The sequence below is a fragment of the Engraulis encrasicolus genome, unplaced genomic scaffold, assembly GCF_034702125.1.
Source record: "Engraulis encrasicolus isolate BLACKSEA-1 unplaced genomic scaffold, IST_EnEncr_1.0 scaffold_276_np1212, whole genome shotgun sequence".
Lineage (NCBI taxonomy): Eukaryota > Metazoa > Chordata > Actinopteri > Clupeiformes > Engraulidae > Engraulis > Engraulis encrasicolus.
Window position 1 is genome coordinate 6,099 of NW_026945562.1, and position 17,380 is coordinate 23,478.

The window sequence follows — 17,380 nt, forward strand, 5'->3', positions numbered from 1 at the left end:
TTAATTTTAGCCATTCCTGTTTAATGCTTGATGCTCTTGCTGTGGATGCTGATTGCTGCTGTCTGTGTTTTGTGAGTTGGTTTGTTACTGTAGTTGGTTTTTGTTTGTTATGATGGCCATATGCACCGTCATATATTTACTCATGCCCATGCATTGTATATTTATTTTTGTTTGCTAGGTGTCTCCAGAAGGAACACCTTCCCAATGAAGGACCCCAGTCATAGTCATCAACAACTGACCAGCTCAGCCTGTTGTACCTGAACTGTTGTTCTTAGACGAGCCAAAGTGTACCTGGAGGGGTTTCCACACAGTCTGTTTTTCCCCTTTAGAATCTTGAATTGCCACCACCGTAGTCAAACCGCACTCGCGTTCGGGTATGGGAACGGCACCGTCACGATACCGCTGAGATGACCAGACCAGTCCCTTAGCTCAGTCGCTGCTGGGTATGCGGCCTTGGGAGGGAGGTTTACTATCTTCCACAGCACACTTTGCTAGTTGCTCCGATACACACGCTCGGACTACTCCAAGCAGCCCACAACCAACTTCCTTCAAGTACTGCCTTTGAAACACTATGAAGAAACCACTCAGTACCACTGGTCCTACGACACTAAATGACCACATTATACTGTTTAAAGGTCCATGTTGTGTCGGATGGTCTGGTGATCAGAGCACGGGTATGCACACTATGCTTGCTCATGGCAACTGTCCAAAAAAAAAAAATTACCTATTGTCAATTTTGACTTCTTTTGCATTTTCAGAATTTTAACCCAAGTATTTACTCGTTATTGTACCATTATTTTACTCGTCTGACCAAACTACAGTCCATTATGCAACTAAATTCAAAGCTCGGTGGACAATGGGACTCCTTTCAATGTTTCCTTGAAAAGTGTAACTTTTCCCGCGTAGTCATACTGGAATACTCAGCATTTCGATGGTGGTTACACAGTATTCTGAAAAACGGTTACATTTGGGAATGGCTGTGCTTCCCTCTCCTGACTGCATTCTGGAAAGAAATTGCTTAAAAATATGACACAGCGTACATTTTCCACATTTTCCTCTGTTGACGTAACAGACCTGTAGCGTCTCTCAGCTGCGCCTCAAACCTCACCCTCTTTCGTAGGGGTGGTTGTCTGTAATGACCCACTTAAAAGCGATAAATCTGCATTGAAGCTCCTGCTCAGAAAGTGTCACTGGATTGTGTATCTTACCTTGAGAAAAGCAACAGAATCTTCAAAGAAGTACAGATACAAAATGGGATGCATCGCATCCCATGACTTTCAACGGTTGCCGTGATATTCATTGGAAATGTCTCAGCCTTTTCATCCATTAAGCTTAACTTCTTTTATGCTCTGTTATGTCTCTTTGTTATGATTGAATTCGGAGTTTTAATTTACACAAAAGCTGACACATTTCCCCCCTTCTGGAAGACTTGGTCCTAAAGTGTTCTGATTTGGTTTGCTGTTTTCTTCCCTTGTGACTATTGATGATTTTTTAATGATTTTTCCTAAACTCTTTTGATCATTACATTGCCAGTGCTTAGTTATTTACCGGATTTTGGGCACCGTCCCTGGAGATGTGTGGGTTTAGGTGCGTTGCAAAGGGCCACTTCAGTCTGAGGATGTCGGGCGAGCGTAAAGCTGGGATTCAAACATGCAACCCTCTGCATTAAACTCATTTCCTCAACGCATTTAGACCACGAGCTGAATCACCGTGTTTTTTCCTGGTGATTTCATGTTTAGGCAATAAATCCAACTTCCTTAACGCATTGATGATTGCCCTTAGTCTTACTGTCATGTTTTTTAAAGTTGATCACGGCATTTTGGTCATGGTTTATAGCCCACGTGTTAGGCTAACACTGCCGTGAGGCGTCTTCAGATGCCGCATATGATAAAGTCCAGACACTGCGTTCGTTGATTCAATACAGTCGGACAATGAGTCTTTTGGGCTGCATTATGACCCTGGTTTAGTATGTGTTGGTGTTGAATACCTCCATAGAACTGCAGGAAGCAACGTGATGAAATGCATCATGCAGTCTTGTACATTCCGTCTGGATGTTTAAAGAGCTACCCCAATTCACCATTTCTGAGCTACCTTCATCGGCCTATAAATGTGGTATGCTATGACATGCTGATGTGTGCTTCAACAACAACTGTAATCCTCCATCATGGGCATGTAGTCATTGGACTTACATATTACTTGGGTCTCGGCTTTAAAAACTATGCCTGTAGCCCCTTGTGACTTAAAATAATGTTACCTACACCATTTCTGAAATCTTAATTGCCCTCTGTTGCATCCCTTCCCCTTTTATGCTAAAGACCTATCTGCCACATGAAAAAATTTTTTGTTGGGGGGGGCCGCCCCCCAGTGAGAGGGGGCGGCACCAAACGGGGAGGCCATTGAGCGGGCGCCAACCAATGGGGCGTTTTTTTTCGGTGCGGGGGAGCGGGGGGGGGGGCTGGGGGGGTGGGGGGGGGGGGACCTAAATAGTTCTCTTGCATTACCCCCCCAGAAATGGAGTAGTGTTGCCCCTCCTGTGTCCCCCCAGTGATACACATATTTCAAGACTACAAGACTACTCGGACTTCTATCACCATTTGCCAGATACTTTATCAGGCTTGGTCGAATGTTGCTGTCTATGCTGCCAGGGAACCATTCGACATGGTCATACAACAACTCTTTCCGGCATGAGACCGTCTATTCTAAAGATTGTCTATTTGTGAACCCAAGATTTAAGCCATTGCATGTGACAATTACAATAGTTTCCTGATTTATTGCTGTGGAATTCTATTCGCACATTTTTACACACTCCCTGGTTCTGTCGCACCCCCTTTACAACCACATTGTATCCTTACTCCAACAGGGGTTTCATCATTTTCAGTTTGTTTTCATCCTTTTCAATTTGTGTTAATCCCTAACCGTAACCAATGTGCCACGTGCTCATATTTGTTTTTCACTAAACTGGCCTACTAACGCTCTATACAGGCTATTTCATTATGGAATTCGTGCTAATTCGGGTTTAGGGTTCCCATTTCTAAATTTCCTTTTTATTGCATGATGACAAAAATTTGGATTATGCCCCATAGCAGTGTGTAACGTAAAAAACATGGGATTGGAGTCTGGTTGTCGGGATTACTCATTGTTAATCTCCATAGCGCCCCCCTCCCCTAGGCATTCTTTTTTTTTTTGGTGACATTTTTCGCGCACCACTGCTTTGGCAAACATTGGCAACAATCTTGGAAATCTCAAACAGTTTGGCATTGAACATCTTTGTGTCTACCAGCCTAAGTAAGGTTAAGGTCAAATTACCGCTTTCCTACGCACCGACTCTGTAGCGCCCCCTACACTTTCATGCACTTTGCTCTGCTTTTGTACAACTTTGGCCCACCCCCTTGGAATTCATAAAGTACATTCCAGACTTCATATTGGCTATTGTCACTTATAAAGGTGCTCATACACTGAAGCATCTGAGTGCAGGTCACAAATGCAGCCAACACATTTGCAGACTCAATAGCGCCCCTAGAAATCTCTGTTTTTGTCCGTTTTTCCTCCTTTTTGGACCCAGTCTCACAGGCCATCACATAAAAAGGTCGAAGCCTGCAATGTTGCGGTCTGTTAGATCTATGGGGGCGATAGTCGGGTGGAAGAGTGTCACACCAGAATAGGAACAATTAGTGTCCCTAAGTATAACTGGCCACATGTTCACTGGCTCCTATAAGCGCCCCCTAGAAATCCCCATTTTTGATTTTTGGCCCGGCATCCCAGTCACATACAAGCAGGTAGAGGGGCCACTATTTTACCGAGTATGTTGTCACTCTTCGCTCTATCAAACCTATTTTTTTTTTTTTGGTGCATATGTTTGCCATTCCATGAAAAAAAAAGGGTGTTCCGCCCTCCCACGCTGTACCCTGGCTCCTTCGCTTCCTTTAATGGTACGCTTTTTGGATCGGCTGTGGGCCCTACGCATCGCCAGAAGCATCAGTCCCGGAGCATGAATTTGGGTGTAATTGTTAATTTTTTTTTTTGCAGATCCTGTATTTCCTGCCATCAAGGACAAGTCAAAATAGCGACTGTTTTGATGTTTTTTTCTTTGAACCCATTTTCTATTGACTTTCTCGCATTAACAGTCACCACCGTTGGATGCCAACATTCACCCAGGCAAAGATTTCCCTATTCCCCACCGTGGCTACTATTAGTCAAATGCCCTGCCAACTGGTTAATCATAATTTTCAGCACATATCCATTTGTCAATTCACGTACATATTGGGATGTGTAAGTGTGGACTAACTGCTTTATTAAACTTAAAATTTACCAACACCGTCCATACGCCGTTTTCCTACCAAAATTATGCCTTTCCAAGCATCCCAGTTTGCCCCACAGTGGCTCCAATGACTCCAAATACCGGAAACATGCGTTATTTCACCACCCGCACCATTGGCTTTGTCACATCCAAGCATCCTATGGGATTAGTTAGAAGTGGTGTTTTCAATCATTTATTTACTTCTAAGTATCAAAAAGTCTTAGTCGCTTGCTGGCCACAATTATGTATTTCCAAAGCAATTCAGGGGGGGGGGGGGGGGGGGGGGGGGGGGATTGCCCACAGACGGCTCATTGAATCCAGTGTTCTAAATTTGGATTCTTTCCTATTCAATACTTGCCAATTCAGTGCATTCGTGGATGTTAAGAGAGAGTTTTCAGGAATGTTTATGGACAGAAATCCTAGGCTACCAACAAGTCATAGGCTTGCTGCCAAACTACGCCTCTCCGTTCCCCCCCCAGGTGGCGACATTGAGTCAACGGTATGCTGACTGTATTTCTGCCAAAGGGTCATGTTCAGCCTATCAATCTAAACTAAAATGTGGACTTATTCAATCGTGGGTTGTGACTTAGGTAATGTAAAGTTCTGTGTGTAGGCAAAACATACCTATTTTTTACAGAAACAAACGAACTGGGCAGCATATCAACCCCGGTCTCAGATTTTTTGACATTGCACAACTGTGTGTTTTTACTGTTCTTTTAGAATAGGCCCACATCTGGCTTATAAGCACCAACTCAAATACATCTTTACAAAGTGGGTTTTGAAGGATCCCAAGCCCGGAGTATTAGAAGGACAAGAATGCCCAAATCAAAATCTGAACTAACAGTTCGGCCAACCACAAACTCACTATTTGTTTTGGTGTGTACTATTGTTTATGTGTGTAATCTTTTTCGTATTATTCCGCGAATTACTACTGGTACTCCTGCTGCCCTCATTAACAGATGTTAGGAGACCTTTTTAATGTATACTTACCACCGTCATGGAAGATCAAAGTAGGCTATTTGTGTATGCCCGCCATGTTTGAATGTACAGCCAATATGAAGTTTTAGCTGCACAACTTACTGGACTTTGGTCATACTATGAGTATCTCACTTACGGCCTCTTATTTAGTAATTAATCATGACACAGGGATTCTAATTTGGCAATGGTACAGCACTGTTGCAATGAGCAGCATAGTTGCAATACTTGGCCAACATCCTACACAGCGCCCTTTAAGTAGACCTAATATGTAACGACTTGGCCCATTGCCATTCTGGTAACAGCTAATTTAGGTCTACAGGTGGTAGTGTTTTAAAAGGTACATACACTCTTTCTCCATCATCATGCATGGTACAGTAGTTCATATTGTGTTACATATGAATGAGCTGTTTCATTGGCCTGGGCCCACTCCCTATTCTCTGACAACCAAATTTCATGTTCAGAGTCTTGTTACCAACATACATTAATGGTGTATGTGGGCCAACATGTGTAATACACATTTTGAAATGATCCCATGGGCTGCATGAAATTAAGATTTTGCCCCCAGTGTTATGTACAATAAAACTGTAAACAATACGCTACACACAGAGCTGTTCAAAGTCTAGCCATACCAGACGTTTATTTCACTGAACTTCGCATCCCAGCATGCCCTGCACAAATGGTATTATGTCGTCTTCAAGTAGCATCAGGAAATATGAATATGAAATATCAGCACAGGCAAACAGAGCAGCCACTAACATTTCCCACCCTCCCCAGGCGGGAGACCCAGGAACATCATTCATATTGTCAGAGTACCTTAGTCCCTGAGATGGCTGGATGGGCCCTTGTACGGGCCGGTCGCCTCAGGTCTGTTTGCAGTCGGCGGGCGGGCACCTTGCGAACACGGCGGAAAATGGCGGGACCCAGCTGCTCAGTCACTTGCAGTGGGGCAGAACAGAATGACTTCAGCTTGTGGCCCCCGGGTAGGCCTGCGGATCCTCAATCAGTCCAGTGGGAGCAAAGTGGTGGGGCTTTTAACCCTGTGGGAGCGGTCAAAGCACTGTTTTCACTCTGCGTTGATGAGTGGCGACCCAGCTACTCCAGTGTCTGGTGTCGCGCACCATGCGGGGCAGATGGTAGTGGGCCAACAGGGAACTGCAGACGATCCAAAGGTAAAGGCAGTTCGGTCTAAGTTTAATGTGAAGACTAGCAAAAACAAACCCTTTCTATTAATTTAACATATACTCAACTCCAAGCTCAAACCTGATAAAGGCATATAGTATATTGACAATTCAGAATTCAAAACAAGGACCAACCAGATGTAGTCAATTACGTAAACTTTGACAAAGTTTTGTATAAAAATCACCTGTCACATCGACTTGACTGGTCCCTTGAAGAAGAAAATATTACAGACTGTACACAATTCAGAATCGTTGGCAGGCATCATTAATGTATCACAGCTATTCAAAACACCTGAAATAAATATGACTTATATAGTGGATCGTGTAGAATTATACTGTGAGTCTGCATACAGCCTCTGGTCATGCAATGACCAAGTGAAGACGTATGGCAGTTCTTCAGTCACTTGGTCATAATTTCGGCATCCTGGGATGGGAGAGAGCGAGAGGGAGGGAGGATTCGGCATGACAGTCTGGTAGATGAAGATGTTGGCGATTCTGGAGTTGCGGAAGCCGCAGATACTCCTGTACCTCTACCCGGAGGGCAGCAGGGCTGGAACAGCTTGTATGCGTTGTGGTATCACTGCCAATAATCAGTCCTTCATAGGTGAAGCAGGTGTTAAATGTCTTGCTTGAGGGGGTGAGTGGGTCCCAGAAGCCTTGTTGTAGTCTGTGCAGCTTCCACCCCACATAGTGATGATGAATCTACGGAATTCTGGTGACACACTGGAAAACAAAACAACATAAAAAAACAGGAGATATATATTTTAAAACCTAATATCTACATTTTTTTTTTTAAAGCAGGGAGATATATACACACAGAAACATATACATAACAATCTCAAATTAAATACAGATTCAGACATTATAATGGCTTTTCCACTTGTTTGCTGCATTTGGGGAAAATTATACATTTTTTTAGTGTACTCATCCCTCTCAACTTTCAAGGCAGTTTGTGGAGACTCATCTCGTCTGAGAGAGCTCCCCTACATACAAAGCATTCATTCCTAATCTGTAATTCACACCCTATGCACTTACTTTATCCTGCTTACACACGATCAGTAGGTCTTCAGTTTTACAATGGTTTACTTTGTATACAGCTGTCCTCTGTGTTCACCCCACACTCTGCTCCACATGGATACACATTTGGATAAAGTGTCTGCTAAATGCATTGTAATGTAATATAATGTGATAAAATCACAACACCAAAACAACAACTAAACTGTACTTAAGTTAACCTTCATCTACTTGGTGGGTTAAAAGATGTCAAGTAGACATATTCTTTACAGCTTTACAATGTAGAGGGGTGATATTTGTGTGGAGATCTACAAACACAACTGGGAGGTTAGCATGGTCCATTCTGCAGGAGCAGCACTGAGCAATGTGTGCGGTGTGGGAGAGATAATATGGTTAGGTTGAGAAATATGGTTAACTACTTCTACTGTGATCCACCTTCATAGTACACGGACGTAAGACACTTAACCACTTACAGATATTTGGTTGTCTATTGACCCCAAGTGATGGCCTTCAAAAACATCACAGGCAGCATAATGGAGCGCAACTTGAAAAGAATATGCTTTTTCGACAGATAAAGTAAAACATACCTGCAACCAAACTGGCAGCGTGTTCACTCATCATCTCCTTAGCACATACCCATTAGAATCTGTGAAAAGTGTAACATGCAATGAAATTAGAGTTGTCTGCCTGTACTGTATTGTGAAACTCAAACATTCTAATGACTAATCTTTGCGGAGCGCGTAAGTTAATTAGTGGTGTGTGTGTGTGGAGTCAAGTCAGTTATATTGTCATTTTCTTCATATGCACAGGTTATACAAGTTAAAATGAAATTCTCACTCTATGCCATGTTCAGGGACATAGTCTGTAAATGTCAGTTCTGTGTATGTCTGACATTAGTGCAAGACAGGAACACGTAACACTAGTAACAATAAAGTAATTAATTAATAAATAATTACAACAAGCAGCATTGGTGCATTTATGTTACAGAGGCCAGCAGTTTCTTGGTAGTGGAGGTCTGAGGTAGTGCAGGTAAGGTGCAGGTAAGGTGCAGTCACATGGTGCGGTTCCATAGGAGCCTGTCCTGTGTGTGTGTATGCGGTGTGCGTGTGTGTGTCCTTTCCACGAGGGACAGGATCAAACAAGCCGGTATGTACAGTATGATGTCAAACGCAAACAGGTCATTTGAGTAATCTGGGTCTTCACTTTTTCCCTTGGATGCTCATCAGTGTAGGGCCTCTAAAACTTGGTCGAAGTAGACAAATACTGAGGCACTCAAGGTAACATTTTTTTCTTTTATTATTTGGCTACAATGCCTACGTGTTTCGATCCTTATGTCCCTTCCTCAGGGCATATGTAAAAATTGTAACCTTTAGGAGTTTAGTGCCTCAGCATTTTTCTACCTATGTATGATGTGTTGTATGTTGTTGCAGGGTCCAGACAGTTATTGTTGGGTAGTGTATGAATGGGATAGTGGGGTAGTGTGTTTAGAGAATGCCAAAAAATCTGCACATAAGCAGTGTAGTCAGTAGATCCACATCACAAGATGAGATTCTGGGGGGTGAAATGGGATGAATTTGATGTGCAAAATAGAAAGACCACAGCTGACCGACCAGTATGACAAAATGTTTCAGTTTGTGTATGCTTACCTGCAAATTAGTCTCTGGAAGTAGGAGGGGGAGGGCTGGATTTATCTGACGGAGGCTGGACAGGATGAATTCCATGGGAATGGTTGAAGAAGAGGGCAGTCGGGGTGCCCGGAGTGTTATCACTACCCCTCGCTGCAGCTCCTGGATCAGCTGGGTTGGGGTTGTTGGGCCCCTGCCTGGGCTGAGGAGCTGGATTTCTGTTTTTGCCATGATTGGTAGACCCTTTGAATAACTCGTTACCAGCATGATCTATGTAGGTGGGAACAAGCAAAATCCACAAAGATGGTGTGTATACAGCAGGGGTGAAAGTAGTTTTCATGTCTTACAGGTGCTATACCCCACCCATCCCCACCCTCAACCAAACAAAATAAACATGAGCACTACAGATCTATAACTGACTCTTTCAGGTGTCTTCATATGACACTTGTCTCAAATGGCAGTGTATGTGTTTTTCCACACCTTGCTTTTTCAGATGAGGGTTTTTGTCCAGCATTAACTCTGTTCTCTTACCAGCTATGTGCTGCTGCTGTAAATGTTATACCAGTCATACACACCTGTGCGCAACGGTACACTTTCAGATGCCTAGGAGCGATGCGATGGAGATGCCTAGGGAAATGCAGACATAACATATATGATGACCATATGATCACAAGACTACTACTACTACTACTGTAACAAAACAACAACAAAAAACACAAATAACAGTACTAAAAACATTATGGTAAGCTTATTTAGTCACACAGCATCTCATTCATATGTAAAAAAACATGAAAAAATAAATAAAACAGCCCCACCCAATGAAGTTCGATATAGAGTTGGGGGAATTAGAATATGTAATGGAAATGGGCCATTTCATACAGAGCTGAAGCATTTGAAAACAAGGTAGACACAGTTTTGGCTGCAATGCTAGGTTTGGGTGCCATGGTCAATAGGACTTTTTTTTTTTTTTTAATTACTATGACATTATACTTTAGCTGACGCTTTAGTCAAAGCACAGAGTATTGGTTACAGTCCCTGGAGCAGTGTGGGGTTAGGTTACGTGCCTTGCTCAAGGGCACCTCAGCCATGGAGCAAGATAGGGAGTGGAAAAGTGGGATTCTAACCTGCAACCCTCTGATCTGACGCCCGCCTCCTGCTCTAGGCTGCCTACTTCATGTATAGATGCAAATGTAAGTTCAAACACATTTTACCTGCATGTACAGAAAGAATGGAATTTGAACTTGAAACACCTAACCAAACCTGTAGCCTACACACACAAAATGGACTGCCCATGTAGCCTACCTGGGACAGAAGCACCAGCTCAGTAGATTAATGACAGAACCAGTCCGAAGCAGGTACAAAATATCCTGTCACCTGAAAGTTGGGGGGAGAGAGAGAGAGAGAGAGAGAGAGAGAGAGAGAGAGAGAGAGATTAGTGAACCTGTCAAGCAAGTGCTCTGCTCAGAATGAGATTTCAGAGTACATATCGCGCTATTTACTCTCTTTAGCAGAACTTTGGCGCATCTGACGTCGTTTTCAAAGTTCTGCTTGCTTGATGAGGCCGAGATACCGCTTGTAAAACCAAACAGTATAAAAAATTATGGACAGAATAATTTGCCACGCGAGCAATAATGGGTAGGCTAGGCTACACAGTAGGCTAGAAAGCAGCTGGCTGGTAAAACCAACTGTGACAGTCAGAAAAGTTTGGCGACTAAACCAATGATGTGACCTGGAAGATGCATTCAAATATAGCAGTTAATGCACATTCACCTTATCAATTAAATTAACTTACCTCCAGTCCAATACGGTCCAGCTAAACCCAGTACATGGGAATGCAGTCCGTAAAATCCACAATCCAGAGAGTGGTCGCAATAAAATGACATCATTGGTGTAGTAGCAGAGGGAGGGGGTCTGGGGATTTATGAATGAAATATTTGAAACTATTCAAAACGTTATAGGCCTAGAGGTTGTTGTGCGCAAATCACGCTCTGGACAAATTTATGTCAATGTTTACAGGGTTCGTTTTAATTCAATCAAACAGAAAAAGACTTGCTAAAATCAAAACTTGATTTTAACAGCCCAAAAGAGCTCAGTATTAGTTTGTGGGGACTTAACAGCATATTTATAATGAGTCGTTACGTTAAGCAACGTGAATAACGTTTTGTTTTTGTTATAAATAGGCTATCAATAAAGCCTCCTGGCCTTAAAAGATAGTGCTGTCTACTGCGCATGTGTGACATAAAAGAGAATGCGTCGTTATATCGACGCAATTTTGGTTTTGGTTTGCGTGATAAATGAGACGCAATTCATTCGAGATCACGTTGTGCAGGCTGCTGGGCACCGAGAGTTCAGCGCGCTGAATGGGCGGATATGACCCGCGGCGCCTTCAGAGACGCCGCGCTGTGTGGTGACATGACATGCGGCTCTGAACAAACACAACAGCCGCCTCTGCTGCGTTTCATTTCCTATCGAGAGAGCATTATTAATAGGCAATGCAATGTGTGTCTGTATGTTTTGTCATTCATCAAGTTGACCACCCGGCATTAAGATGGCATAGCCTAAAAGGTGCAATGAATCCACTGTCTCTTAAAACCTTAGTGAAAAAAACTCTAAAAGCGTAGAGAAGCAGACGTCTGAAATGTTCTAAGCATGAGAAATCCATCATTGCAGTCTACCACGTCCTGTTTGCCAACATGAGCGCTGGAACGCAAACTCGATACCCCAGACCAGACATGTTTGTGCGCTAACCCTTCTACTCAATTTCCCACAAGGCAATGTGATACGTCATCCGTGAGCGACATAACCAGAAGTGGTGAGCTGGCTTTATCGAGTAGGTAAGAAATTGGATTAGTTGTGTATCCCTACGGCTAAATAACAGAATTAGAGACGATGTAAGAGTAATTTATAAATGCTTTATAGCATTATCTGAAAACTATAAACCTGGCTCCATTAATGTGAGAAGTGCGGCGCTGAAACGATTGTTGTGATGAGAGCTGTGTTGTCTAGTTGTAGGCTAATGAGAATCTTTTGAATGAAACGCGCCACAGGTTTAACCAAGGATTACAGCAGCAGGGAATATCATATAATACGACGCGCTCGCATTAAATTACACTGCAGATGTGTTGACATTGATCGTGCAATACCTTGAATTATTGCCATGTAAGCTGTGGCTGCTCAGTTCACCTGTTGGTTGCTGGTCATCTTAAAGCTCAAGTGATGCTGGGCACGATGATGATGATGAACTCAGTCCACGTCGGAGCACACGGCTATGTGTTATGATGATTGATACATAATAGCCTTTTGTATTTTCAGGTTTATTTTTAACATTGAAATATTGCAACATCGTGGCATAGTTGGAAGTGAAGTGATGTGTCAGCCTAGCCATTTACAGACTGCATAGCTGAAGTGTCAATCATTCCTGTCTTTACCCTGGAGCGAGAGAAAACCCTAGTAATGGTAGTAAACCAGCAGTTTGGTTCGACAGGTTTTTCCGGCTGGTTTCTTCCCAGTTAGTTTATGGTAGCTTGTTATGTTAAGTAGGTCTACTGGTGGCTTTGGTAGGCTACTGGTAGAAACTATTAGACCTACTGTTTGAGAACTATGAAGTGTCTCAGGTTGGTTATAAAAGTCACTTCAGCATGCAGTCATTGTTTGAGCGGCTCAAATTGAGCCTATTTGTTATCAAGTGGTCACCTACTGATTTTCGACCAGAAGTTTCTACTGGATTACCTCTGATCTTTATTACGCTTACATTCAGCACAGTTCTTGTAGGTTATGTTAATTATGCCTTAAAAAGGCATTAATATGCCTCTCCCTATGTACGCTTTATTACGCTTATTCAAATATTGTAAAACAACTCCAGAAATTTAATTCATAATAATACAAGATCTTTATTTTTTTATAAGAGAACCTACTCAAGATGGGAGGTGCTTGTTGTCAAAGTGGGAGGTGCTTGTTGTCAAAATGGGAGGTACTTGATGTCGAGGTGGCCACCATGCTGGAGTAAGCTTAAACCCTCACACCTGTTCTCTTTGTGTGTGTGTGTGCGTGCGTGTGTTTGTGTGTCTCTGTGTCTAGTTTCACGGTCTGCATCCCTTTCCTCCTCACTCGCTCACTCGCTCGCTCGCTCGCTTGACCTCCACGATGACCAAGCTGCTGCAGTGGCTGCTGGGCGTCTCCCTCATCTGTGCGGCCTGGGGCCTGGTGACCTTTGACCTGCTGGACCTGCGGCTGCCGCCCGTGTACCGCGAGGTGGCCTGGCCCATGCCCGTCTACCTGCTGGTGGTGTTCGGCTGCTACTCGCTGGCCACGGTGGGCTACCGTGTGGCCACCTTCAACGACTGCGAGGCGGCCGCCAAGGAGCTGCAGGCCCAGATCAAGGAGGCCAAGGAGGACCTGAAGAGGAGAGGACTGAAGATGTGAGTTGGGGAGGAGAAGAGGAGAGGAGGAGAAAGGAATGGACTCTACTGTGAGACTTAACTGCACCGCATTGTATTGCATACACACGCACACATTGGAATACGCTTACTGATACTGATACTTACAGAATACTGAATACTGATAACACACACACACACACACACACTCTCACACGCACATGCACACATACATACATACATACATACATACATACATACATACACACACACGCGCAGGGCCACTGACAGCATTGGCAGGGCCCAGGACAAGGTCATCTGAAAGGGCCCCAAACCCAGTACATGCAATGTAATGAGGACCCAATTCTGGGCCCCCTATCTTCCTGGGGCTGAGACAAGTGACCCCTTTGTCCCCCCTTATCGGCTTCCCTGCACGCACGCGCACGCACACACACACACACACACACACACACACACACACACACACACACTCTGATAAACACACTCTCATTCACACATACTCATATAACCACACACACATACTATACACACGCAATCATGAACATACTGTACTTCCCTAACCACAGCGCATACACATTTCTTCAAACACAATCTGCGTTTAATAAAGGCACACATAGAGACACCACATGCATTCATGGATTGAAGAGACAGCATCTTTGCCAGTGTCATTTTCACTAAAAGAAGAAAAAAAAACACCCAAAAAACTCTTGTATGGCCTGGCACGACAATAGAGAATCACCAATGCTTCTGGAACGAGAGACTTGTTATTATTCCTGATAAGGAGACAGACCCCGTCCACTGGCGTCAGGGATGAATATGCGGAGGCCACCCTGATACAGCAGGAAGGAACACTGGGCTGGGGGGCTGTGTATGGGGGGAGTGGGGGCATATTAATCCCTAGACGTTCCCACTGATGTGATGACATGAGGGGAACATTATCTGATCAGAGGAACAGCACCCCGTCAGCCGTGTGCATTCTTATGTCATGACCAGGGAACCCCCCCCCCCCCAAATGACCGAGGGGTCATTAATATTAATGGGTAGTGGGGATGGTGTGTGTGTGTGTGTGTGTGTGTGTGTGTGTGTGTGTGTGTGTGTGTGTGTGTGTGTGTGTGTGTGTGTGGGGGGGGCGGGGGTGTGTGTGTGTGTGTGTGTGTGTGTGTGTGTGTGGGGGGGGTGTATGTGAGTGGTTGTGTGTGTGGATGGGTAGTTGTGTGTATGTGGGTGGTTGTGTGTGTGGATGGGGAGGGGGCGGTTGTGTGTATGTGGGTGGTTGTGTGTGTGTGTGTGGAGTCTAGCGGGAGGTATGTGGGTGGAGCATCATGGGCCCGGAGTTGAACCCTGGGGAGGGATTAGGGCATCTGATTAAGTCAAATAGCTGTGTGGTTATGCTAATGAGGAGCGGAGCGGGGAGCAGAGCAGAGCAGCGGAGCTAAGGTTGCTCTCGAATTAGACTTTCTGATGTGGTCCGGCCCGGCCGGCCCGCCATGCCCGTGTCCGCTGAGGCTTCTCCGGTGGTCGGGACTCGGAACGGGACAAAGTGAAGCCGGCATTCCACATTCGTCCAACGGGTTTCTCTCTCTCTTTTTCTTTTCTCTCTCTCTCTCTCTCTCTCTCTCTCTCTCTCTCTCTCTCTCTCTCTCTATCTCTCTCTCTGACTTACATACTCTCTCTCTCTCTCTCGCTCGCGCGCTCTCTCTCTCTCTCTCTCTCTCCATACAAGGAGTAGGAACTGTCATGATTTGATTAAAAACCTTCTTTAGAAAATGATGTGTGTTCAATGAATGAGCACTCTCAAAAAAACAACACACACAACATCTTCAACCAGTGACCACTTGCTGCTGTGCCTGGTTTCGAAGATGGAAAAGTACAATTTGTGCCCGATACCCGAGACACGAATCCCAAGCAGAAGAATACATTAGCAGTGCCTGCGTTTTCAGGGGGGTGGTTGGTGTATTGCTGGCTTTTGGAAAAAAAAACTGTAATCCCAAAGCCACTAAATGTACAACATGGGTGTCTATATTTGCATAGTTTTTTGTCCTCCAGGATTAATTTGATATTTTTGGCTGGTAAAATCTGTTTGGGTTTCCAGAGTCCTTGTGAGGGTCAGCTTCCTTAGCCCTTGTTATGTGATCCTTTACGAAGTGCAAATAAAGGTTTTATTATCAAATGGAGAGACCCACTTGTATTTGTATTGTGCAGTGCCCATTGCCCATAATGTGCTGTTCACCCTTATGGAACATTTCTTGAAACATTTTCATGTTAATTGCAAAACCACTTAAGTGTGTGTTGCCGTGGTAATAGGGCAAGGTTAGGAAGCTAGTTGGCATGTTCCTCCACTTGAGCAAAATCCCCCTATTTCCTTATGAGGAGACACTTTCTGGGGCCACACTGGGATCAAACAAAGGCCTGGGCCACAAATCAGGTGCCCCAGCCCCAGCCATAGGCATGGAAAATGGGAAATTTACAACACGCACCTGTCTGTGACAGACCCCCCCCCCCCCCACTCTGCTCCAATAGACATGTGCTATAATGAAGTGGGTCATCTTGCTCTGCTTATCCAGGAGCATCTTTGACCAGGAGCAGGGAAGCCGACAGGTGGGGACGAAGAAGTCAGATGTCCGGGGCCCAGGGAGAGGGGGCCCAGAATTGGGTTTTAATTACATTGTATGTATTGGGTGGCGGGGGGGGGCTCTGTCAGATGAATTCATCCTGGGCCTGGCAAAAGCTGTCAAAAGGGCCGTACACACACATCGCTGCTATTTACTAGCTTCTCGCTTGCTCGCCTACTCGCCTCTCTTCCATGGAACGTTCGCTGAAAGTTCCCGCGGCTTAAACTGCCAATGAACAGGCCAGAAGTACCAAACTCTGCCCTCCAATTGGTTACTCGCCTCGCTCGAAGATAAAATATTTTCAACTCGGGATCCACCCACATCGCATCGCTTGTACAGTACTCTCCTACTCGCCTGCTAGTCTCGCTGGAACACATTGACATTCTATTGAGTTCATTCGCTGAGCGAGTAACTAGCAGCGACGTGTGTGTACGGCCCTAAAGGCCCTGCCAGGAGGCTGGATAGTGGACCTGTACCTTCCCCACCTGTGCTCTACCTTAAGAGTTGAATGACTGCCATTTAACCCTCGTTTGGCACACCCGCCTCTTGAGGCATGAACAGGTTGCTGCGCGCGGGGACACAATGTCTCACACTGAGACATTACAGGGCAGGGCTCACCGTGAAGATGCATCCATCCAAACCGCAAATGCTTAGAAGTGGAAATTTGTTCTTTAAGGAGTAAAAAAAAAAAAAAAATGTCATTGTATTTGTTCTGTTGGTGCATGTAACACAGGTGATTTCACTGATTAATTGATCGATCTTGAGTGCTCATCACCTCTGGGCTGTCAGTGATTGACATGCACTGATGAAGACATGTTTCAAAATGTGTATAGGCTCGGAGCCAACAATGAATTAAACACTTCTCAGCGCCTTTTAATTTTGTGGGAATGCCTTAAGTATTATGAAAGCAGCTGGTCTACGGTGTCTGCATATTGACTTTTTCAGTTCAACTGGTTCACGAAATGTTTAGATGAATATGCTTCAGGGTTTTGTATTACAGGTGAAGAGAGAATGTGAACACGTTACATCAACACACATGATCTACCACCAAATGTATGAGGGGAATAGTAAAGTTCTGAACATTGATAAATACTCCCAATGTTCGCAGCGATTTTGTCAGTGTGCTGACCGTTATTTCTTTTTTGGTCCACAAAACATTTTTTGGATATACTACATATGAGGCAGGGCTTTACCTTTAAAGGACCAGTTCGGTCAATTTCAACATGCAGTTGTAATGCTCACACTACCCTGGACTTGTCAGTACCTGAGGTTTTTTTTC

The 17,380-nt window shown here is 44.4% G+C and overlaps 1 protein-coding gene and 1 long non-coding RNA gene across 3 annotated transcripts; one reads left to right on the plus strand and one right to left on the minus strand.

Moving 5' to 3' along the window:
• Positions 1-9,288: 9,288 nt before the first annotated feature.
• On the minus strand, positions 9,289-10,304 carry LOC134442988 (uncharacterized). Its single transcript, XR_010033532.1, has 3 exons — positions 10,217-10,304; positions 9,668-9,719; positions 9,289-9,362 (listed from the first exon to the last, which is right to left on the minus strand). It is a non-coding gene; the product is annotated as an uncharacterized LOC134442988 (long non-coding RNA).
• A 1,582-nt stretch (positions 10,305-11,886) lies between these two features.
• On the plus strand, positions 11,887-14,493 carry LOC134442987 (dolichol-phosphate mannosyltransferase subunit 3-like). 2 transcript variants are annotated; one of them, XM_063192929.1, is made up of 2 exons: positions 11,887-11,926; positions 13,170-14,493. In XM_063192929.1, exon 2 carries the CDS (start codon positions 13,236-13,238, stop codon positions 13,512-13,514), a length of 279 nt encoding a protein of 92 aa, XP_063048999.1. In that variant the 5' UTR covers positions 11,887-11,926; positions 13,170-13,235; the 3' UTR covers positions 13,515-14,493. The 2 variants fall into 2 exon arrangements, with proteins under 2 accessions (XP_063048999.1, XP_063049000.1); XM_063192930.1 differs by having other exon boundaries at positions 11,887-11,922.
• Positions 14,494-17,380: the final 2,887 nt, after the last annotated feature.